This window comes from Sitophilus oryzae, unplaced genomic scaffold, assembly GCF_002938485.1.
Source record: "Sitophilus oryzae breed Bouriz unplaced genomic scaffold, Soryzae_2.0 scaffold_1000_pilon_pilon, whole genome shotgun sequence".
Taxonomy (NCBI): Eukaryota; Metazoa; Arthropoda; class Insecta; order Coleoptera; family Curculionidae; genus Sitophilus; species Sitophilus oryzae.
Window position 1 is genome coordinate 548,664 of NW_022145617.1, and position 24,133 is coordinate 572,796.

A 24,133-nucleotide genomic window follows, 5' to 3' on the forward strand; every position below is an offset into this window, starting at 1 on the left:
GAATCGAAATTATCAATACCTGTCATCAGTGACATAAATTAACATGTTGACTAAATAGTTATTAGACTGAAATTATAAATTTGAAATGTTTTTGTACAAAAAGTTCAACAAAAACTGTTTTATCATCATTTTTTCGCAGAAAAAATTATGATTAATTTAAAAAAAATTAAAATTTCCCAAATTTATTATTTCGGTTAAATAACTATCTACCCAACGTGTATATTTTTTGTCAATAATGACATGTATTGATTATTTCTATTCTAAATATATTGAGAATGGTTGCTCGTAACGATTTTTACCAAGAGACATTTTTTACGTAAAAAGTCACGGAAATGTATATTTTTTTTACTCAGTAGTTTTATACAGGTACAAACGAAAAGTTATTACTCTTCACAACAGTTAAAACATGTAGGTGACGTCCCCTACAAATAGGAGTCATATTGACATCAAATTTTTCATGTCAAAAAACTTCCAGACACCAATTTTCATCCAAATATTGACGTTACTTCAAAAATTATTATATTATTTTCATAAAATAAAAATGAAACTTCTACATCCTGTATCTCCAAAAACTAAGCATTTTAGGACAAACAGTTCGTATAAATGTAGAACTTTTTTACTTATTTTTATCCGCAGAATATGCTGCCGAAGTTTTCGGAATACAGTTAGGACCACCCTGTATAACATTTACAGTAGCGAAAAACCCAGAATTTTTTCAAGAATTTAATATTTTTTTAATTAAAAAAAATCGAATTTTGATAGATTATTTTTCAAAAAATATCTTTTTGCAGGAATTTTTACCTTTGCTACCAAACCTTTTGGAGGGTTTAAACAGACTCCAAAGTGGTTTACACAAGCAACACATGAAGGATTTATTTGTTGAACTGTGTTTGACAGTTCCAGTTAGATTGAGTTCACTATTGCCGTATTTGCCTATGTTAATGGACCCATTGGTAAGTAGTTTTGGATTTTAAAACAGTAATATTAGTGCTAAATAATAAAAATTTATAGGTGTCAGCTCTGAATGGATCTCAAGGTCTTATCAGTCAGGGTTTGAGAACTCTGGAGTTGTGTGTAGATAATCTACAACACGACTTCCTTTACGGACATATTCAGCCTGTTAGAGCGGAACTTATACAAGCTTTGTGGAGAACGTTGAGGAATAATGATCAGGTAATCTTTATATTATACTAGCAGACCCGGCCATGTGTTGCTGTGGCTAAGGTCAGTGATGGGCAAGTGCCCAGTATATTGAAATTTGGGTAAATACCATTACACCCGGTATATACCCTATCATGTGCCCGGTGGCGTAGAGGTACAGGTTCTCGTCTACCAATTTCAAGGTGTGGGTTCGATTCCCACACCCGGCATTTCATCAGCCGACTATTTTTATTAAAATAAAAATAGTTTGGGTACCTAGGTCGACTCAGCCTTAAATGAGTACTTGGGATTCACAATCCTGATGTAATAATAGGCGGTTGAAGCGTAGTGCTAGCCACATTACCTTCCTTGTATACCGGCTCTAGTATAGCAAGCTGTACCTTGCTACTCCCAAGGCGTTAAACGCTATATACGGGAGCTATTATTATTATTATATACCCTATCATACTTACGTTTTTAATTTAAGGTATCCTAACAATTTTTAAAAACAATTTTAATTTTACAAAATTAAAATTATTGAATTACTAATATCGCTGTTAAAAAATAGGGGTTAATGGTAGAGGGGTGAAAATTTAGGGTTGTATGTGTTTTTTAATGCCACATCATAAAAAAATAAAAATAAAAAAAATTGGAGTGAACCATCCTAATCACTTCCGGGTATAAAAAATAGATAACAACTTATTCTCAGACCTATGTATATATGAATATATGTATAAAATTTCATCAAAATCGGTGAAGCCGTTTCAGAGGACTTATGGTAACAAAAAGTGTGACACGAGAATTTTATACAGGGTGTTTCAAAAAACATGTGCCATCTCTCGTGGGAGATTCCTCACGTAAAAATAAAACTCATTTTTCATATCAACATAGGTCCGATTCTGCTTTGTTTCGTAGCTACAGGGTGTTAAAGTCTTAATATTTCTTCGATTTATTATAATTTTCTTTCAAGTACTTTTAGCGTTTCAAATGAAATTTTGAGGATAAAAGTTACAAAGTTACTATAAATGCGACATATTTTAAAGCTAAAAAAGTGTCAACATACCGACATATTCACCAGGGACGTGCATATGGGTTATCACTGGAATATTTCTCTAAAAAAAGCATGTATGCCACTGACCTTTTTTCTATTGTTGGCGAAATAGTGTAAGCAGTTTAATGCCGATTAAAGAAAAAAAATACACCACAAATAAAAACAATATAATAAAATAGAGTTTCAATTTCCAGGTGGCTCAGGTGGCTTTCAAGGTCCTAGGCAAATTCGGTGGTGGGAACAGAAAAATGATCGTCGAACCTCAGCATCTAGACTACGTGTCGTCTGACTTCGACCCGCCTGCAATCTTGACGCGTTTCGACGATTATCAGCAAAGCGTCGAGTTTCCCGTGGCCAAGGTGATAGAAACGGCGTTCAACGCTCTGAAACAAAGCACCATCGATCCGTTCTATCACAAGCAGGCCTGGGAAGTGATCAACTGTTACCTAACCGCGTCCAGAGATCTGAAGGATAGCAAGGAGGAATTGATTAAACTGTTTTTGAACCCGAGCTTCCAAGATCCGTCCAAGATTTCGATTACGAAAGGCTCGAATTATAAATCTATCCATACGACTGCACGAGAGACTCATCAGATAGCTTTAAAAGGTAAAAACTGGGTGTGGGGTAAAAGAACGAGATTTGTTATGTTTTTTTTTTCATGACAAGGGTCCGTCCTTTGCCGGAAACACTGCGACTTGTGAGGCCTATTGTGTTTGTCCCCTTTCTATATCTGCACCCATTCTCCTATCCCTGTGCCCTGCACTAGCTTATGCAGATCTTTGATAGGATGGGATAGTTCCTCCGGTTCTAGCCTAGCTTTCCCAAATAAAAAGTGTCACTTGCGATCCAGAACCTCGCAATGACATATGTGCTCCGCTGTTTCAGGATCTTTATCGCAGAGTCTGCAGCAAAGACTTTCTTGATACAGGTTGAGCTGGTTTAGGTAACACTTGACAGCCATGTGTGCTGCCAAGAGGCCTGTTGTAATCCGCAATTTATTCCTGCTAAGCATTAGCAGTTCTTTTGTGGTTTTAGAGCTAGGTCCTTGGATAAAAGCCTTGCTGTGCCTGTGCCCCTGTCTGTTTCTCTAATAGACATTCTGCTTTTCCCTTATCCTGAGTTTTAGTGCACTACGGGCCATACATTTGGGTATTCCCAGTACTGGCTCTGGACCAAGATAGAATGCCGATGATCCTTGCCAAGCTAGCTCATCGGCTTTTTCGTTGCCTTGGATGCCGCTGTGTCTCGGCACCCAGAATAATTTAATTCTGTTCCTTTGTGCCAGAGCTCGCAGTTCACCTAGGCATTCCCAGACGAGTTTCGACGATACGTTTGGGCTCATAAGCGCCCCAAGTTCCGCCTGACTGTCTGAGCATTTGGTATGTTAGTATATGACAAATCAGGATTGATTGACGTATTCCATTGTTTTCGGTCACTTCTTGTTTTACAGAAAATGACTACGACTTTTGATTTTTAAATGACGCCCTCGGCTTTTTCTTACTTTATTTGATAGAAAATGACACTTTAAATGGAATGATATATCATATATGTCAACTTTTGACATTTTTGGATATGGTTTATTTGAAATTGTAACGAGCTGTTTACAACGATAATTTGACTCCAGATACCAAGTGTGTGGTACCAAATTATTGCCTTTAAAAAAAATGCCTTTTCCAAATATGCTAATGAGCCACTATCGTTCCATTTGAAAAAATTGAGATATGATTAAAAATACGATTTGGGCATCTTTTAACCGGCCAGGACAAGACATGAAAAACATTAGTTACATATCGTCCCATTGCTGCCAAAAGTCACTAACTTACTTTTTATTACTTCCGAGAAAAATGCGTCTAAAGATTAATTGCATTGCATAAAGTTGTTGTTAGTAACTATTCGGTATTAAAATACAGCATAAATAGCCAGAAATCGTAGTTAATGGCTTTTTCAATCGATTCTCGGCTTCAAAATATAGTTAAGTGATTGCATTTCTGAGTAATTTGGTTATTCTGTAAAATGTTAGTTAGTGACTTTTAGCAGCAATAGGACGATATGTTCAGGAGAGCATAGCAAAAGATATATTAATGAACCAGGTTTCTTAAAATTCTCTCTCGAAGACGTTTCTAGCTCTTAGACATAAGTAAAACAGCGAAATCGTTATGAAAATGAAAATATGAAATGATACAAGCATATAATTAGCATATCACAAGCATATAACTAGCAAATCGCATATCGGATGAACGGAGGCATGAAAATGCAATAAATTTAAAAACTGCGTAATTTTCTAACCAATCAAAGTTTTTAAATTCAACCAATAAAATTAATATCGTCGGATAACGGATGCATGAAAATCAAGCTTTACTCACAGCTTATTTTTAAACTGTTAACAGCTGTGAATTGCTACTTTTATTTCACTATGAAAATATTACGGGTAGCGATTTCTGCCCGTCTCTCGCAGTTAGTAGTAGCTGTTAGTAAAAACATATTTTTTTCTTTATCTTTTATCTTTTAACTCTTGTTCTTAGGTATGATTGTTGGAGCTGCTATTAAAGAATTGTCTAAACCAGCAATGCAAATATTTGTTTTACTTGTTCGACATTACACAATGGTAGCTGTTGCTCAGCAATGTGGGGCCTTTGCCTACACTCCAAAACCAAACAAACAATTAGATCTAGATCCTTTGGTACTCGTGGATGCTTTAGCTGGAATCATGGGCCACGAAGAACGAGAACTATGCAAGCCTGGACACATTGGATTGGTAAAAGAATTTCTAAATACAGGGTGGCCCTAATGGTGTCCGGGAAACTTCGGCAACACATTCTGCAGATAAAAATAAGTAAAAAAGTTCATGTTTTAAAATGCTTCGTTTCGGAGGTACAGGGTGTAGAAGTTTCATTTTTATGTCGATTTTTTTCCAAATAATTTCTGAACTATAATCTTGTTTTCTTATATAATATTTGGATAACAATGGGAGTCTAGGTGTTTTTTGAGATGACTCCTACTTGTAGGGAGCGCCACCATTTTTTTTAACTGTTTTGAAGTGTAATAACTTGTCGTCTGTACCTGTGTAAAACTACTGAGTGAAAAACATGACGTTTTCGTCATTTTTTACATAAAAAAGGTCTCTTGGTAAAAATCGCTACGAGCAACCGTTCTCAAGATATTTCGAAATTTAATACATGTCATTATTGTCAAAAAATAAATATGTTGATTACATAGTTGTTTGAGACAATGTTTCTATTGAACTTTTAGTACAAAAAATATCAAATTTATTATTTCAGTCTAATAACTATCTAGTGAACATCAAGTGAACTTGTTTAATTTTTGTTAATGATCTTGAGAAGCATTATTCGTAGCGATTTTTACCAAGAGATTTTTTTACGTAAAAAACAGCGACAATGTATAATTTTTCACTTTAGTACAGGTACGGACGAAAAGTTATTACTCTTCAAAACAGTTAAAAAACATGTAGGTAGCGCCCCCTACAAGTAGGAGTCATATTTACATCGAAATCAAATTTCTCATGTCAAAATAAACAGACACTAATTTTCATCCAAATATCGATTACAGTTCAGAAATTATTTGGAAAAAAATCGACATAAAAATGAATCTTCTACACCCTGTATCTCCGAAGCGAAGCATTTTAAATGACTTTTACGTATTTTTATCTGCAGAATATGTTGCCGAAGTTTCCCGATGACAATTCGGACCACCCTGTAAACTGAACTTAACGGAATAAATTAATTTATTTTAATTTCCTTAGATGCTTATAGTAGATACGGCTACTACACTTCTGGGTAGCAAGGAAATGGCCTGTCGTCTACCTCTAATCGAGTATCTGTCCGAAAAAATGTGCGGATTGTGCTATGAAAGAGCCTGGTATGCAAAACTAGGAGGCTGCATTGCTATTAATTTCATGTTCGAGAAAGTACGTGAATGAGCTGAAATACGAGAGTTGTCTTTTATATTTTGCATATAGAAACATAGTAGGCATCTGTCAACATATATCAAATGTCAAAATTAACTGTCATCTTTATTTAGAATGTAGAATGAGTATGAGGGGGGTTAATCACTGCGACCTTAAAGATCTATTGTGCCCCCCTTCCTTGAGTCATCACACAGTCTATAACCAACCCATCATACCCTTGTTGTAGAGGGGACAGGGTATTTCCCATTCTCCTCTGACAACAGTTCTTCCTCCGAGGGTACACACCCTTCCACGGTTGGAGTTTGGCCCTCCGTGCCGCCTTTCACAGTGAAGGAGCTTGCCTCCGGCTGAGGAACCCGTGAGGCGGAGGCTGGAGGATCTGTCTCCATTTTCTCCACCTCTTTAACTTGGTCTCTCCTTAGACCTGATACCGGTATTGTCCCGTATCTATAATAGAGGATATGTCACTCTTTCTATATTGCCTCCTTGGATTTGAGGTCAATTCCTATTGTGAGGACCTGACCATGTCCCTCCTCCCTCGAGTTGATGACTCGCCAACTCGATGTCCTTACATTGAAGTTCGGACCCTGGATAAGGCTTAGCAGGTAGGTGGTGTCTTTCTCCTTGCTCCTCGGCAGAAAGAGCATGATGGCCGCCCCTTTAGGGATGTTTTCTCCCTTCACTGCAACCAATTCCGGTCCCTGCCAATTTTTAAGCTTAGGTGCGACTTCCACCAACCAATTCACCGATTCTTGAGATACACAATCTATGTGGATCATGCCCACCCGAAAGTGTATCCCCGCAAAACGCAGCTGACCCACATTTTGTAGAGCGTTGTGTTGCGATCCGATCGCCACTACTTCGTCCAGTATAGCCTCTTCTAGAGACGTTTGCTGGTCGGTGGTCAGAGCAACCTCTGGGAAATCCTTTGGCAGCACCGCCATTTTTACTTGTCCAGCAATAGCGGCAAAGCTGGTGATACGTCCCTGCTTGCCTCCCGGTGTTGGACGGCTTTCCATCCTGGCTTTTTTCTCTCCCTGCCGGAGAAAAGGTGAGAGGTTTTCGCTCCCTCTCTTGCCCTTTGATGGAGATGAGTCAGGTTGTTTCTTTACTCTCCCCTTTTCGGAGGAGTGTTTTCGCTTTTGCTTCCCCTGGAGCAAGTCCTTCGTGGAGCAGTCGGAGGTATCTCCGTGCTTCTGCTCCGCTAAGACCTACTCTCAGAGGATCGTCTAGCCCGCCTGGTTGACCCAGGCCGAGTAGACGAAACGGTAGCTTTTGTCGCTTATTGGGTCTAGAGGTAGGCTTCCGACCCTTGCTGGAGAAGGTGGTAGCTTGTGTGCCACTTGTGGAGGATGATCCCAAGCAAGTGTCAGCCGCCCCTCTTGTAGGTTCCTTTCGATTGACAGTGTCGCTAGGGGGCTTCCCCGCAGCTTCACCGGTGGTGTTTTTAATGCTAGATCTCATAGTGTTCCGACGAGTCGCTAGGGATAGTCGGTTCACTTCTACAGAGCCCCACATGTAGAAGTAAGGGGTAAATACAATGGGGTGCCCCCTGATGCCCCAAGGTTGAGGCCAGTAATGGCTAGTCCTCCCAGCACCTGACCAGGAGCTTCCCCACCAACGACAAGGCGGAAAGCCTAGCGGAAGATCTTTATTTAACTTAACGTCAAAGTTTTAGACCACTTCATTTACAGCTGTATCTAAACTGAATTTTTGATAGTCCAGGAGGCAGTGAAGATTTTCGATACTTATTTTCCCTATGCGATTTACTTCCACACATGTAAATACCGACCCAACAGAAACCGTTGCCAGCACGGTATATTCACCCACTGGGAAAATAAGTACAAAAAAATGTCACTGTATCCTGGACTATGAAGTTGATGGGTCAGTCGAAAAATGGAATTAAGCCGAGAAAATTGGTTGATTTCTGTTTTCGGCAGTGAAGCACTACATCAGTCTCAAACGTGGATGTATCAGTCAGCGACGATGGATTGGTCTTAGTTACTCTATATGCAAAATATAAAAGAAAACCTTTGTAGTACGTTTTATTAATTATATATTTTTCAGTGTGCTTTAAAATGGGTGTACGAACATATGTTCACCTTTCTAAAAGCATTATTATTTGTTATGATGGACTTGACCGGAGAAATTTCACATGGAGCGCTTGATATGGCGAAAGAGAACTTACAAAAAATGCTAATTGTATTAGTAACACCTCCCCCTGAAGGTACTGAGAGATAATAGTATATTACATACCGAGGAGGGAAGTGTTTCATTACTGTCGAGAGATTAACTAAATCTCGAGACAATAATGAAAACTTTCCTCCGAGGTTTGTATACTATTTTATTTAACACCACATCGTTAATTAAAAAATAGGGACAGTATTTTATTTTGAAAAAAAAATAAATATGCGAAAATTTGTCGTTTTCTGTTTTGACATTTCCATATCTATAGTTACTGGTACCAGTGGTTGTTATGGCGCAAACCTTCAACAGCAAAACAAACAACTAAGTGACAGTTTCGAATTTCTCGTTTTCTTTTTTGAATTTATATAACATAGAAAGCCAGAATGTTCTGATAATGAAGACTACTTTAATATTGGTACTCCACCAGAACTTACAGAAGCTGCAAAAAGAACAGAAGCCAGTTTACTTCCAGAGAAAAGTAGGGGGCGATATGAAATAGCGTTGAAAGTATACGAAAAATGGTGTGCCGAAAGAAATGCTAAGAATATTGCGTGGGAGACAGTCTTGATGGCATATTTTAGCGACATGGCATGGCAGAAAAAGTCATCTACTCTTTGGGCTACGTACAGCATGATACGGACAATGCTGGGATTAAGAGAAAAGACTGACATAGCAAAATATCACAAACTCGTCGCTTTTTCAAAACGCCAGAATGTGGGTTTTAAGCCAAAGAAGTCTAGCATTTTTACCTTCAACAAATAAATGTATTAAAATCTTCAATTATTATTGTTAATCTTCTTGTTTATTTTTGTTGATGTTAGATAAGCATGTAATAAAGATATTACAGGAATATTTCGGTCTTAAGAGTGAGGGAAATGGAAGAGGGAAGAAATGTAGATAATTTGACACTTTCAATTTTTTTAAAAGTCAGTAATGTCAGTATTACATATGTGGTTGTAAATAAACAAAAATACAACCACTGTACACACCATTTTATTGAATTTTACAGACAGTGACGAGAAGACGAAAGAACTACAGTCTGAAGCTTTATGTAACGTTACTAGTGAGTTAGTTAGACAAGTAACTAGTCCACATAATATGGTTAGGGAACAGTCCATGGCAAGTCTTTCTCTGCTTGCTAAAGAACAAAACAAAACTGTAACTGAAGTGATAGAACCGTTTAAAGAAGTGATAGCTGACATGATTCCTCCTAAGAAGCATCTGTTAAAACATCAGCCTGCTATAGCTCAGATGGGTCTTATGGATGGTAAGAAAATGAAGTTATTTCTTAATTTATTATTATTATTACTAAAACATGAAAACGGCGTTACAGTAGAAATATTATTTTATTTTAAGCCTTTAGATTTGCCCTATTCCACTGCGACATTTATAGTCCAGGGCCCGAATTCTGTAACTTTGACATAAAAAACGTTACGCTTTCGAAGCGGTGATTTTGGTATTCTCGTTGCCGTGCGAATCATTTTCCATAGATAAATGAAACAAGTTTAGATTGGAAAGTGCCCATAAGAACAACGTAAACACTATTTGGCGCTATTCTTGCAACGGTCGCGACCCAAAGCTTTTGATAATTTCGGATCGGTTCGGCTTTTTCCGGAATTATGTCGTCAAATATTTTTTATTCAAATTTATTATTATTTTCTTTTAATTTTATAAATAAAATACAGTGTGTTGCATACAAGAAACTTTATTTTATATGTGAAATACCTATGAAACATTGGAAACCGACGTTATGCCACGATCCAACCACGATCCGCGATGGTTTTTGCAGCAATTTTATAGCAATAATTACTTTGAGAATGGATCCTTTAAACACTTTTCCGTATTAGCCGGAGAGCTGGCGACATATTTAGAGAACATTTTTAGGCAAGTTAGAATAACAAAAAAAAATAAAGTTTAATAACTTGTGAACCCAGAATCCTAAGTCTGGCTGGGGGGTTGGGGGTATTTCGCTACTGCGCAACCCATAACATTTGCAAAAAAATAAATCCAAAAAACATTCTTTAGGCAACTTGAAATTTGTTTATTCTTAAATTTTAGCATCTAGAAATAAGTGTGCCAGACTTTTTTTTTCGGGTTTAAAGTGTAACCAGACCATTCCAAATATGTTTAATTATTATACCTGGAAAACATACTTTAGGCATTCTAAAATTTTTACAGCGTGTTTATTAGATGATATTAAAAAATATGTGTTAATTGCCAGACGAATTCAATGGGATTTAATACTTGCCAGACGCGAATAAAGATTTTAAATGAGCGCGACAAAAAAGTCTTGTGAGTATCTATAAGCGTGAGAAAGATAGTTTATTGAGACCCGTCAGCAACCGATGCGGCTGACGTAACAGTATTTTGGAGTATGTACTTCAAATATTCATAAAAACAATTTTTTTTTCGGTTTCATTTCAATTATTTGCAGGCTTTTAATTCAGAGATTATTTTGTTGGAATTAAGTTACCATGTACAAATATGTATTTATAAATTAAATATTGACGTGCATAGTGTAAATAGTTTAGAATAATTACTGAAAATAAATATTTTAGTAACTACTAATTTCGCTACTAACTACTAAATCACAATGGATAAAAACATTTAAGTTCAAGTTATTTTTTTTGATGAAGGCAGACTACAAAAATGCAAAGAATTTTTAAAAGTGCGCCAACAACATGGTTTAAAATTTAAAGAAGTGGTTACCAGAAAACGTAGTCCCGACAAAAGGGTACCATGTACAGTGCTAAAAAAATAAGTATTCTGGAATTTTATTAAAGTACCTACCATTGTTAATCTTGCTAAATAGATTCAAAAGTAAGTAAAAGTGCTTTACTTTTATGCTTAGGCGTTAAAATGATTTTTTTATATTGTCAATCAGGTCGCAAAAAATAATAATAATATAATATGTCACAAAAGTATAATAATAATTATACTTTTGTGACGTTTGAAAAAAATATATTTTATATTATGCTAATTTTAAAATAATTATTCGTCTTTTTATTCTTTCAGATACAAAATACTTAAATTAAAAAGCCTTCAGAAAGGATTTCAATCATACATTTTTATTAAAAAATGTTTCTTTTTATTTATTCAATATTAGTTAGTTTTTTTTTAAGTTTTTACGACTCCAAAATGCTGTTACGTCAGCCGCATCGGCTGCCGACCGGGTCTCAATAAACTATCTTTCTCGCGCTTATAGATGCTCATAAGAATTTCTTATCGCGCTCATTTAAAATCTTTATTCGCGTCTGGCAAGTATTAAATCCCATTGAATTCATCTGGCAATTAACACATATTTTTTAATATCATCTAATAAACACGCTGCAAAAATTTTAGAATGCCTAAAGTATGTTTTCCAGGTATAATAATTAAACATATTTGGAATGGTCTGGTTACACTTTAAACCCGAAAAAAAAAGTCTGGCATACTTATTTCTAGGTTAAATAGATGCTAAAATTTAAGAATAAACAAATTTCAAGTTGCCTAAAGAATGTTTTTTGGATTTATTTTTTTGCTAATGTTATGGGTTGCGCAGTAGCGAAATACCCCCAACCCCCCAGCCAGACTTAGGATTCTGGGTTCATCAGTTAATAAACTATACATTTTTAGTTATTCTAGCTTGCCTAAAATATGTTCTCTAAATATGTCGTCAGCTCTTAGGCTATATTTTTTCATTGAGGGCGGTTTAAATTTTGAAAGATTTTATAATTTTTGAAGATTCTGACTTTGACAAGAGAAAATTATTTCTGTTATTATTTGCGGTTGTTCTTAGCAACCACTATAGCAGCGCCAGAAAACTACTAAAGAGCAAGAGAACGCACAAAATCACAATTTTTTCGATTTTCACCGACGCGACAGTTCGACAAGCAAAACGATCCTTTAAGGTAACCGTTTTTGAACCGCTTAGCGCAATCAGTAAAGACGCTAAACGCGTAAAATGAGAATACCCAAATCGGTAGTTAAATGCCTATGCGAAAATTAACGTCATATACGCTGAGCGTCTAAAAGCGCTTAGCGTTTTCTAAGTTACAGAATTCGGGCCCAGGAGGCAGTGAATATTTTCGGTACTTATTTTCCCAGTCAGCAAACACGATCAGCAAAAGTGAATCAAATTATTACGTGTAAAAAAAATATTTTTTTACTCGTAATTTTTTTTTTAATTCATTACTGTTTCAACATTTCAAACTACACTTTTTCAAACATGTCCTTCAACTTCTTCAATTTAATAGCTGTTAGTAAGAAGTTTTACTTCAAATATGCGCACATGGTGCATGCACAATTTTTTTTTAAACAAGGTCTTTAAATATACAGGGTGCTACAAATTCGAGGTACGCGCATTGGTATCTCGGAAACCGTAATGATACGAAGATGATTAAATTGGGGCAAAGTTGCGCCTTTGGTATGTTCACCAAGATGCCATCAAAAAAGTTTTAAAAATTGAACGAAAAATAAATTCGTTCTTTCGAACATTTAGAGCATTAGAAACTAGTTTGTAGAAGTTGATTTATTTATAAAAACTAGATACGATCAATATTATGCATATTATTAGATCGCACACAGAGATTTCCAAATTCACAATAAAAAAAAGTTAAAAATAATATCTTTAAATTGTTGACCTGGATATTATTTATTTGAATCTTCCAATTGGGCTCGATTTTCCTTATTCAAGGTTAATTAGCGCTGATCAATATTGTTGCGATGAATATAATCAGATTAAATAATTTAAAAACCAGAGTCGGACTTGAAATTATTTTAAATGTTATTTAAATAGTTTTGTTGTTGTTAAGGTATTAACATATTAACAACAAAAAAAGGTACAAAGTGTGACTTATTGTATTCAGGAGACTGAGTTCTTTCCAAACCTGAAATAAAAAATGCAGGTCCGTATTTTAAAAAAAATAAGTTGGCCTAATTTGAAAATCTAAAAATACCATCAGGTAGGCCTAATAAAGTGGCCATGAGAATGTGCAATTAGTTTTTTGATTTTCTAAAAAATAGCGACAGGAAAAAATAAAATTGATTTTCAAAAAAATCCGTTTTCCCAAAAAACTCAGCAATTCTTCAAATTTTTAAAACTTTTTTGATGGCATTTTGGTGAACATCCCAAAGCGCAACTTTGCCCCAATTTAACCATCTTCGTATCTATTACTGTTTCCGAGACGCCAATGCTCGTACTTCGAATTTGTAGCACCCTGTATAGTACCGTTCGAAATGAAATGATATTGCTAATTTTACTGCGATGTCATTGTTATGCAAATACTGGATAAAATTTTTAAATAGAATATTTGAACTATTTAAAAGAGATTGATTTTAGTTCGAATCTTATATTTTTTAGGTAACATGTTCTTTACCACTTTACAACCTAGATTATTTACTATTAATATGGGTATAGCCCATCACAAGCTTTTTATTACCGATTTGCTATCACTGTGCAATATGGAGGACTCTAGATTGTCATCTTATTCCTGCTACAAGTCCATAACCAATTTCATTCCTTTAAGACAGAGCGCGTTACGCGTTTTGGCCGCCTGTCATTATTTAGAAGAAGTGAGGGAACAAATATTTCAGGTAATAAACGTATACCGGGTGCGTCTCAAACGTGGCTCACCCTTGAAAACCACCCAAAAAACCAAAAAAAAATGATATTTTATATATTAGTAGAAGACATAAATTAGGATTGATTGACGTATTCAATTGTTTTTGTCCCTTCCTGTTTCGCCGGGAATGACTACAACTTTTGATTTTTAAATGGCACCCTCAGTATATCTCTACTATATTCGATAGAAAATGACGCTTTGAATAGAATGACATATCATACGTCATTTTTTGACATTTTCGCATGGTTTATTTGAAACTGTAATATTCGGTTCATAACGACATTTGTCTTGAAATATCAAGTGTGTGGTGTCAAATCATTCGTAAAGGAATGCTTTTTCCAAATATGCTAATGAGCCACCCTTGTTCCATTTGAAAAAATTGCGATATGTTTAAAAATACGATTTGGGAATATTTTAACCGGCCAGGACAAGACACGAAAGAAATTCTGTTTTTCCAAGGCTTCCTGATTAAAAATTAATTTTTGTTTTTAATACAGCCATGGCACTGTAGATTGAAATTAAAAATTCAATTTTTTTCAAACGAAAATGTTAAAAGTTGACATATGATATGTCATTCTATTCAGAATGTCATTTTTTATCAAATAAAGGAGAAATTTGCCGAGGGTGCCATTTAAAAATCAAAAGTTGTAGTCATTTCCGGTGAAACAGAAAGTGACCAAAACAATTGAATACGTCAATCAATTCTAATTTATGTCATGTACTAACATACCAAATCTCGTTTTTTTTTATCTGAAAAAATAAAAAAGTTATAGGGGTGAGCCACTTTCGAGACACACCCGGTAGAGAAATCAATATAAGTTGGCGTGCACTCATCAATCTATTTGACGAATATACGTCGCAATGTTGTCCCGTCTACTCTTTTGACTTGACTTTTGAGTGTCAAATAAAATACGTAAATTTGTCACCAATTTTTCACTTCAATTTTAGACACAATACATAATATACAGCGAACTAAATAGCCAGCAATTATAGTAGAGATGCCATGAAAAATAAACGTTTATCGTCACTTGCCTTACTTTCATCTAAAAAGATCTTTTCACAGCTCTTTAACAATCTGATGATTTTACTGATATAATAATAAATAACTTTTCTATATTAAGAGACCGACTCATCAATTTAATATATAAAACAAAATTATTCTTTCTCTCAATACTACCAATTTTTAAGTTTGCGTAAATAAATAAAAATAAAATAAAATTCTATGATGTACTCCATAGTGACTCCATAGTAATAGATAAAAAAAATATATACTTGTACATGTCAACCATTAGGTCATTACGTTGAATGCTGTTATTTTTGCTTTAGTTTTGTCCTAAATATTCTTGACCTATGTTTTTAACCCAGAGATAAAATATACAAACTGGCTTAGGGTATTATGTAAATTAGGGGGGGTGGCAAATAGACACAACTAAAATTTTGTCGTTTGTCGCCTACCCAGTCACACGGGTCACGAGCCGCCACTGGGCTACACCATAATTGGAAATGGTTAAATAAGCTGAAAACTATGATGATGATGATGATGACATCATACACGATATTTTTTTTTATATATATATATATATATATATATATATATATATATATATATATATATATATATATATATATATATATATATATATATATATATATATATATATATATATACTATTACTTTGTCTATGATTATTACAGAAACACATTCTAACAAAATAAAGTCATTGGCAAGTTTTCTGAACAAATGCTAAAAAATGTAGTTCTATTTTTCAAAAATCAAAGTTCTATTTGGTTATCATTAGTCTTCACTTTTTGCGAGTATTTATATACCAAAGACTGCTGAAAGATATTTCTTCCTGGACACTTCATCTGCGTTGTCTGTATTTTAATGTATTCGACAGAGATAAATATAAATGACCGGTTGACAGACAGAGAGACAAAATAAAAAGCGGCACACAGTGTTGCCGGTTTTTACGTTTGTAGGAAAAAAAGAAACTATTTTAAAAACTTTCATGTATACTACTGAAATGAAGATAATAAATCTAAGCTAATAATGAGTAACTAATTGTGAAAAATAAAGTCCCAACCCTAGATGCAACATTTTTCAGAAATGCCTACTTGTGCGGTTTGAAATTTTGATACAAAATCCGGCAATACCGCATAGAAGAAATGTATTGACTTAACTTTTATCCCTTGTTAATACATTTGATTTACCATTAAACTGTCGACATCACTGTCTTACATGTTAAAATCCAGACCACGCAGTTTCGTTGACCAGATTGGTATAGTTCATACCAAATAAACTTTTATTTAGTCTGATTAACCTCGACCGGCACGGTGTTGCCAACTTGTACATGTTTTCCTTTAGTCAAAATATTTTAGGAAACAAAAAAGAATTAATTATAAACAAAAATTAATTAACTACAAGGTCTGTTAGTAAAAAAGTACGCGCCAACTTTTATTGATTTTCTCTATAATTGACCTAAAGCTTGATTTTCATGCGTCCGTTATCCGTTGATACGATGGTCCGACGACGCTCTGATTAGTCATAGCGCTTTCGCGCTACTTTTTATCCCTAAATTTTTTACTCCAGCCCGTCAACGGAGATAGATCGTACGATAACGGACGTTTTGACACTTTTTTAACAAATTTAATCTAACCTTAATATTTATTAAGTTATACCAGAGCTAGCAACGTCGGAAAAACATGAATTTTAAGAAAGCTAGTTCTTTAATATATCTCTTGCTATGCTTTCCTGTGCTCTCCTAACCAAAGTGCGGGAAATCTGGCTGTCGATAGACTACTGCGCATCACATCTGTACAGGGTATCCAATTTTTGTGTGTTATAGGATTTCTCGTTTATGAGTAGATTTACAATGATGCGATTTTCACATTACTTTGCTACTTTTTTATGAAACTAAATATGCTACACGTGTTCATTCTAGCCTACTTAGTTTCTGAAATACAGGGCGAATTTATGATGCGCAGTAGGGAACAGATGTTGAATACAGATATGATGTGTGGTTGCGAACGCAACGTCTACCGGCAGCCAGACAGTCCGCTCTCTGTTCAGGAGAGCATAGCAAAAGATATATTAAAGAACCAGCTTTCTTAAAATTCTCTCTCGAAAACGTTGCTAAAGTAAACGCCACGAATGTTTGGGAGTGATTCATCGCTTGATGAAGTTAGAATAGACACACGCACTATCATTTTTACATTAAAAACGTAAATTTTTACCGAAGACGTAGGTTTTTAAAGGCCCGGTCTAATCATCTGCCTGCGCTCCTCCTACTTATTCTAAAATGTTAGCGTGATTGACAAAGACGATACTATATCGCGTTTCTTTGATTGATTCGTTTTTGTGCGTCAGTCCATTGGTGTGCTTGCAGTGCGACCAATGGGGCATTCCATTTTATATTTATAACCAAATATATGTTTAGACAAGACTTTGACAGTTAAAACAACAAATTACAACAGATTATATATTGATTATTATATGACTTGAAACGGCACTGGAATTAAGTTTTATGTGACCTTGAACAGATTAGTTCACCTGGTAGGGATCGATAAATCACTCCCAAACATTCGTGGCGTTTACTATAGCTCTTAGACTATAAATAAAACAGCGAAATCGTTATGGAAATGAAAATATAAAATGGCACCAATCAAAAGCAAATCGTATATCCGATGAATGGAGGCATGAAAATGCAATACATTGAAAAACGGCGTAATTTTCTAACCAATTGAAGTCTTTAAATTCAACCAATAAAATTAATACCGTATCATCGAATCGTCGAACAACGGACGCATGAAAATCAAGCTTTACTCGGCTTTAGTAAAACCTTACAAAATTTCTTCTATTTAATTTAGGTTTTATACAAGGCATTGGAAAAACCTAACCCGGAATTACAAGAGACTGCGTTTGAATGTATGAAGAAATTTATCGCTGGTTATACTATAGAAAAAGAATTAGTTCATCAGAACGTAAGGCCTTTCTTAACTACTCTTGGAGATGTAAATGCTTTTTCGTTGAATTCAGTTAAGATGTTATCATATTTGACACAGCTATTTCCCAATATATTTAAGGAGACTCTTTGTGAGCATTTACTAATAGTATTAAAAAATTTGACAACTGCGGAGAAATCTACTTCAGGTAAATATACAGTAAGTGCAGAACATGGTGTTTTATTTACGTTATATAATTTTACAGAAGCTAGTCTTGCAAGCGGAAGCAACCTGCCTAAAAAAACAGACGAACAGAAAATTACAATTACAATAATAAATATTTTCTATCAAACACCGGCTGCTTCGAGCAAATTTATCGTCCAGCTTACTCAGTTAATATTACAAATTGAACAGACGATGGCTATAGGTAGGTACAATTTATTTCTAACTTGGCGCTTTGACTTTTTACCTTGGTTTAGCTTGGTTTGTTTACATTGATTGAATTAATTATTTCATTTGTTTTGCGGATTTTAAAAAACGTTAAATCGAAAAGTTTTAGGGAATGTTAAAATACACAATTTCAAATTATTTTTGAGTGTACTGCTTCAAAAACTGTCGGATATAACATATATGTTTATTAAATATAGCACCGTATTTTCAGTATATTGAATTTGGGTAAATAACATTTTACCCAATCTTACTCACGTTTTTAATTTAAGGTATTCTAACAATTTCTTATTAACTTAAAATTATTGAATTACTAATATCGGTATTATAAAATAGGGGTTGATGGTAGAAGGGTGAAAATTTAGGGTTGGATATATTTTTTAATGCCACATCATAAAAAACAAAAACAAAAATTTTGGTCCAAAAAAAATTGGGTTGGGCCACCCTTAACACTTTGGGGTATAAAAAATAGATATCAACCTATTCTGAGACCTACTGAATATACATATAAAATTTCATCAAAATCGGTCAAGCCGTTTCGGAAGAGTACGGTAACAAAAACTATTAAAAAAACAACCCCTATTAAAAAAGACGGGTTGATGATAGAAGGGTGAAAATTTAGGGTTGTATGTATTTTTAATGCCACATCATAAAAATTAAAAACAAAAAATTTTGCCCAAAAAAAATTTAACCAGTATATTGAAAATTGGGTAAATATCCAAGTTTTTGCACCCGCTATGTACCCAAAGGGTCAATAAATGGTATATTAAATTTGGGTAAATAACATTATACCCAATATACAATCAATCTTTCTCGTGTTTTTAATTTAAGGTATTCTAACAATTTTTAAAAACAATTTGTTATTAATTTAAAATTACTGAATTACTAATATCGGTATTAAAAATAGGGGTTGATGGTAGAAGGGTGAAAATTTAGGGTTGGATATATTTTTTAATGCCACATCATAAAAAACAAAAACAAAAATTTTGTTCCAAAAAAAATTGGGTTGGGCCACCCTTAACACTTTGGGGTATAAAAAATAGATATCAACCTATTCTGAGACCTACTGAATATACATATAAAATTTCATCAAAATCGGTCAAGCCGTTTCGGAAGAGTACGGTAACAAAAACTATTAAAAAAACAACCCCTATTAAAAAAGACGGGTTGATGATAGAAGGGTGAAAATTTAGGGTTGTATGTATTTTTAATGCCACATCATAAAAATTAAAAACAAAAAATTTTGTCCAAAAAAAATTTAACCAGTATATTGAAAATTGGGTAAATATCCAAGTTTTTACACCCGCTATGTACCGCTATGTAGGGGTTGATGGTAGAAGGGTGAAAATTTAGGGTTTTATGTATTTTTTATGCCACATCATAAAAAAATAAAAACAAAAATTTTGTCCCAAAACAAATTTGGGGTGGGCTACCCTTAATACTTTGGGGTATAAAAAATAGATAACAACCCATTCTGAGACCTACTGAATGTACATATAAAATTTGATCAAAATCGGTTAAGCCGTTTCGGAGGAGTATAGTAACAAACACTATTAAAAAAATCAACCCTTATTAAAAAAGAGGGGTTGATGGTAGAAAGGTGAAAATTTAGGGTTGTATGTATTTTTAATGCCACATCATAAAAATTAAAAACAAAAATTTTGACCAAAAAAAATTAACCAGTATATTGAAATTTGGGTAAATACCCAAGTTTTTGCACCCGCTATGTACCCAAAGGGTCAATAAATGGTATATTGAATTTGGATAAATAACATTATACCCGGTATATACCCAATCTTAGTCACGTTCATAATTTAAGGTATTCTAACAATTTTTAAAAACAATTTGCTATTAATATAAAATTATTGAATTACTAATTAATATTAATTCTAACCGGTATTAAAAAATAGGGGTTGATAGTAGAAGGGAATTTAGGGTTGTATGTATTGCACATGAAAAAAAATATAAAAACAAAAATTTTGTTCAAAAAAAATTTGGGGTGGGCCACCCTTGACACTTTGGGGTGTAAAAAATAGAAAACAACCTCGGTCAAGCAAAATCGGTCAAGCCGTTCGGAGGAGTATGGTAACAAAAACTATTAAAAAAACAACCCCTATTAAAAAAGAGGGGTTGATGGTAGAAGGGTGATAATTTGGGGTTGTATGTATTTTTAATGCCACATCATAAAAAAATAAAAACAAAAATTTTGTCCGAAAAAAAATTGGGGGTGGGTTTACTTTGTAAATAGTAAAAGCCTTCATTTACTCGTGACTTAACTTTTAGAAGCCAGTAGTCCATTCAGAAGCGTTTTAATGAAGTTTTTGTTGCGTTATCCGGCAGAAACACTCAATATGTTCTTATCGGACAACTTTATTAAAGACAAACAATTCAGTAGGTATTTGGAATATCTTATAAAGGACAAGGATGGTAAACCATTCAGGTAAGTCACTTTACAATGTTTTTATTTTGTAAAATTGAGAATGATTAAAATTAGGGAAGGATACCTTTTCAACTTCTTGTATCGGTTCATTTACATCCGTTAACTTCTTATACATCCTCTACACTATGCGCTTACACAACTCGTTGTCTTGGCTTATTTTTATTTCTTAAAAAGGCCTCAAAACTACTCGTGAAATTGTGAAGAAGGGCGTGGGAGAATTTTTTTGGCGACGTCTGGTTTGCTGTTGTCTCGTTCAATTTCGTTTTATCCCGAGCTACTTGCAGGACGCACAGTGTTTTGATCATTAAGCGTTTTTTTGTTCGTTAGGCAATTTGTTTTTATCAGTAAACCTAACAACTGACAAGAGTGACAAGTAGTCTCCGTTTGATTAACGCTGCAGTCTTTACAAAAAATAACTATTTTATTTTGTAGATTTTCTTGCAGTTGCGAAATACCCATATAGGGTTTTTTTGGAGAGTCAAAATAATGATTTTGACACTTTTTTATTTCAAGTCTTCAATTATCAACCGAACTGTTGTTTTATGTATTTTTTATAAAACTGTGAATTAAATTGGCTGTACTTAAACTGCCGTTAAACGGTAGCTTACTAAAATGCCGTTAATAGGTATGACGTCGTTGATGTGACGCACTTGACGGCTTTATGAAATATAGGAATTTTATAAGGACTAACCAACGCTATCCACCCCACCAAGTAACTAACTTAACCAACGCAACTAACCTCGACACTGATAAAAAAATATAAAAAACAAATATAAATTAGTAAAAACCAACCAAACCCACCAAATAACGAACTAACCAATGAATTAACACCCTCCAAATAACCACGCTAACCAACCCGCCAAATAACTAAACCAATCCAACCAAAAAGAGTGATACCAATGCAATAAGATCACGCTATACGCAAAAAAAAATTTTGGTCGGCGTGAAATTTGAACCACGGACCATTCGCTCACGAAGCGATAGCCTCAGCCACTTAGCCACAGGTGCTCTTGCAAAATGCTTATAGCTAGGCATTACTTTCCGCCGACATGAACGACTTCACAATATCTATTAACGGCATTTTAGTAGGCTGCCGTTTAACGGCTGTTTAAGTACATCGAATTAAATTCCCCTTTTACTCATATTTAACATCTTAATCTGATTTTACAGAGATCACATACAAACTTCAATGGTTAAGCAATTGATTGTGATGGTACGTTCAAACTACCTGAACTTGAACATGACGGCACAAGAGAAAAACGAGCTTCAATTCCAGGGTATTCGGATCATTTCGCTACTAATTAAGTTTGATGACGAGTGGTTGTCAACGCAACCGGATTTAGTTGAGGCTTTAAAACAAATTTGGTGTGACGACGCTTATCAGGTTAATATACATATATAGAGAAATCAATAAAAGTAGACTTGGAATCAAAGACGTAGAAACAATTACTAAGTTAAATTTCTAATAAATAAAATTTTATTTCAAACTTAGAGCGCACTTTTCCTCTTTTTATAATTATATTTCCTGATTAAAAAAAGACGTTTGAAATTGTCGCTTCAAGTAGATGAATTAGCCGATAAAGAAAGCTTTGTGTTAGTAATCATGACAAACGTTGTTGGTTGTCATGCGATTTTTCTTTGCAAATCTGATATTTGTCATACTAGAGTTTTCTTTGGCAATTTTGAAATTAAATCTGCGATTTTTATTGCAATAAAGTGCTAAAACCTAGTGATGGGATAACTCGAGCGAAAATTCGCTCGAGAGAAATAAATTGAAATCCAATTATATACCGGGTGCGTCTCAAAAGTGGCTCACCCTTATTACTTTTTTATTTTTTTAGATAAAAAAATGAGATTTGGTATGTTGTTTTTTAGTATATGACATAAATTAGGATTGATTGACGTATTCAATTGTTTTCTGTCACTTCCTGTTTCACCGGAAATGACTACACTTTTTGATTTTTAAATGGCACCCTCGGTATTTTTTTACTTTATTCGATAGAAAATGACATTCTAAATAGAATGACGTATCATATGTCAGCTTTTGACATATTCGCTTAAAAACAAATTGTATTTTAAATTTCAATCTAGAGTGCCATGGCTGTGTTAAAAACACTAATTTTTAATCAAGGAGCCTTGGAAAAATAGATTTGATCGTCTAATGTTTTTAGTGTCTTGCCCTGGCCGGTTAAAAGGTGGTCGTGTTTTTGATCATATCTCAATTTTTTTCAAATGGAACGAGAGTGGCTCATTAGCATATTTCCACACACTTGGTACTTCGAGTCAAATTGTCGTTATGAACCGCATGTTACAATTTCAAATAAACCATATGCGAAAATGTCAAAAGTTGACACGTGATATGTCATTCTATTCAGAGTGTCATTTTCTACCGAATAAAGTAAAAAAATACCGAGGGTGCCATTTAAAAATCAAAAGTTGTAGTCATTTCCGGTGAAACCGGAAGTGACCGAAAACAATTGAATACGTCAATCAATCCCAATTTATGTCATATACTAACATACCATATATCATTGTTATATCTGGAAAAATGAAGAAGTTATAAGGGGGAGCCACTTTTGAGACGCACTCGATATAGTCCGTTGCGTATCTGAGGGACAAAATTTTATGACCTACATCGACAATGCTTCGAAATAAACTAAATCGAGCGATCAAGCGAATCGCTCGCCGCTTACTACTTGCCGTTCATTACCGAAAGAATATGTGCCCCGCGTACGCAGCTTACTGCTTGGCGCTTGGCGTTAACGAGTACTTACAACATGCGACGAACAAAAAACCGCATATTTAAATACGATCGATATTTCGCTCGAGTGATCGATTCGGTTATTGCAATCGCTTGATACTCGAGTACTCGATTATTGAAATTAATCGGTTTTTCCCATCACTAGTTAGCACACTTATCAAAAGTCAAACTAAAAAAGTAGCCGTGGCAACATTGCGACGTGCATTCGTCAAATATTTTGTTGACGTCTACGCCAACTGTTATTGATTTTCTTTTATAAAAATATTTGTCAAGTAATTAGAAATATACTTTCATTTCAGATGAGGCATAAAAACGTGGAACAACTGGAATATACTCACTGGAAGGAACCCAAGTTGCTAGTGAAGATACTATTGCATTATTTCTGTAACGATCCTAACAACATTGATCTACTGTTTCAGTTGTTACGCGCAACCACAGATAGATTTATACCTGAATTTCAAGTAAACTAATTAAATGTATATTCCTGCAACATTGCGTCGGGTATCTAAACTTTGTTCGGCTAAAATTACAATCCCAAATCAAATGACAATGACAATTACTAAAAAGAATATGCAGTAATTTACGAAATGCCGTAATGACATCACCAATCTCTTTCATCTGGTTGGTAAGCGATTGA

General features: G+C 34.5%; 1 protein-coding gene across 1 annotated transcript in view; it reads left to right on the plus strand.

Annotated features, from left to right (window-relative positions):
* The window catches only part of LOC115889559 (transcription-associated protein 1), a 161,115-nt gene that overhangs the window by 68,592 nt on the left and 68,390 nt on the right, over positions 1 to 24,133 (plus strand). The window contains exons 14-26 of the mRNA XM_030911879.1: positions 792 to 953; positions 1,012 to 1,173; positions 2,386 to 2,797; positions 4,714 to 4,946; positions 5,952 to 6,116; positions 8,184 to 8,343; positions 9,313 to 9,570; positions 13,645 to 13,877; positions 17,774 to 18,056; positions 18,114 to 18,275; positions 20,579 to 20,735; positions 21,906 to 22,119; positions 23,796 to 23,957. Of these exons, the coding sequence (XP_030767739.1) occupies positions 792 to 953; positions 1,012 to 1,173; positions 2,386 to 2,797; positions 4,714 to 4,946; positions 5,952 to 6,116; positions 8,184 to 8,343; positions 9,313 to 9,570; positions 13,645 to 13,877; positions 17,774 to 18,056; positions 18,114 to 18,275; positions 20,579 to 20,735; positions 21,906 to 22,119; positions 23,796 to 23,957 (2,763 nt within the window). The remainder of the gene's footprint in view (positions 1 to 791; positions 954 to 1,011; positions 1,174 to 2,385; positions 2,798 to 4,713; positions 4,947 to 5,951; positions 6,117 to 8,183; positions 8,344 to 9,312; positions 9,571 to 13,644; positions 13,878 to 17,773; positions 18,057 to 18,113; positions 18,276 to 20,578; positions 20,736 to 21,905; positions 22,120 to 23,795; positions 23,958 to 24,133) is intronic.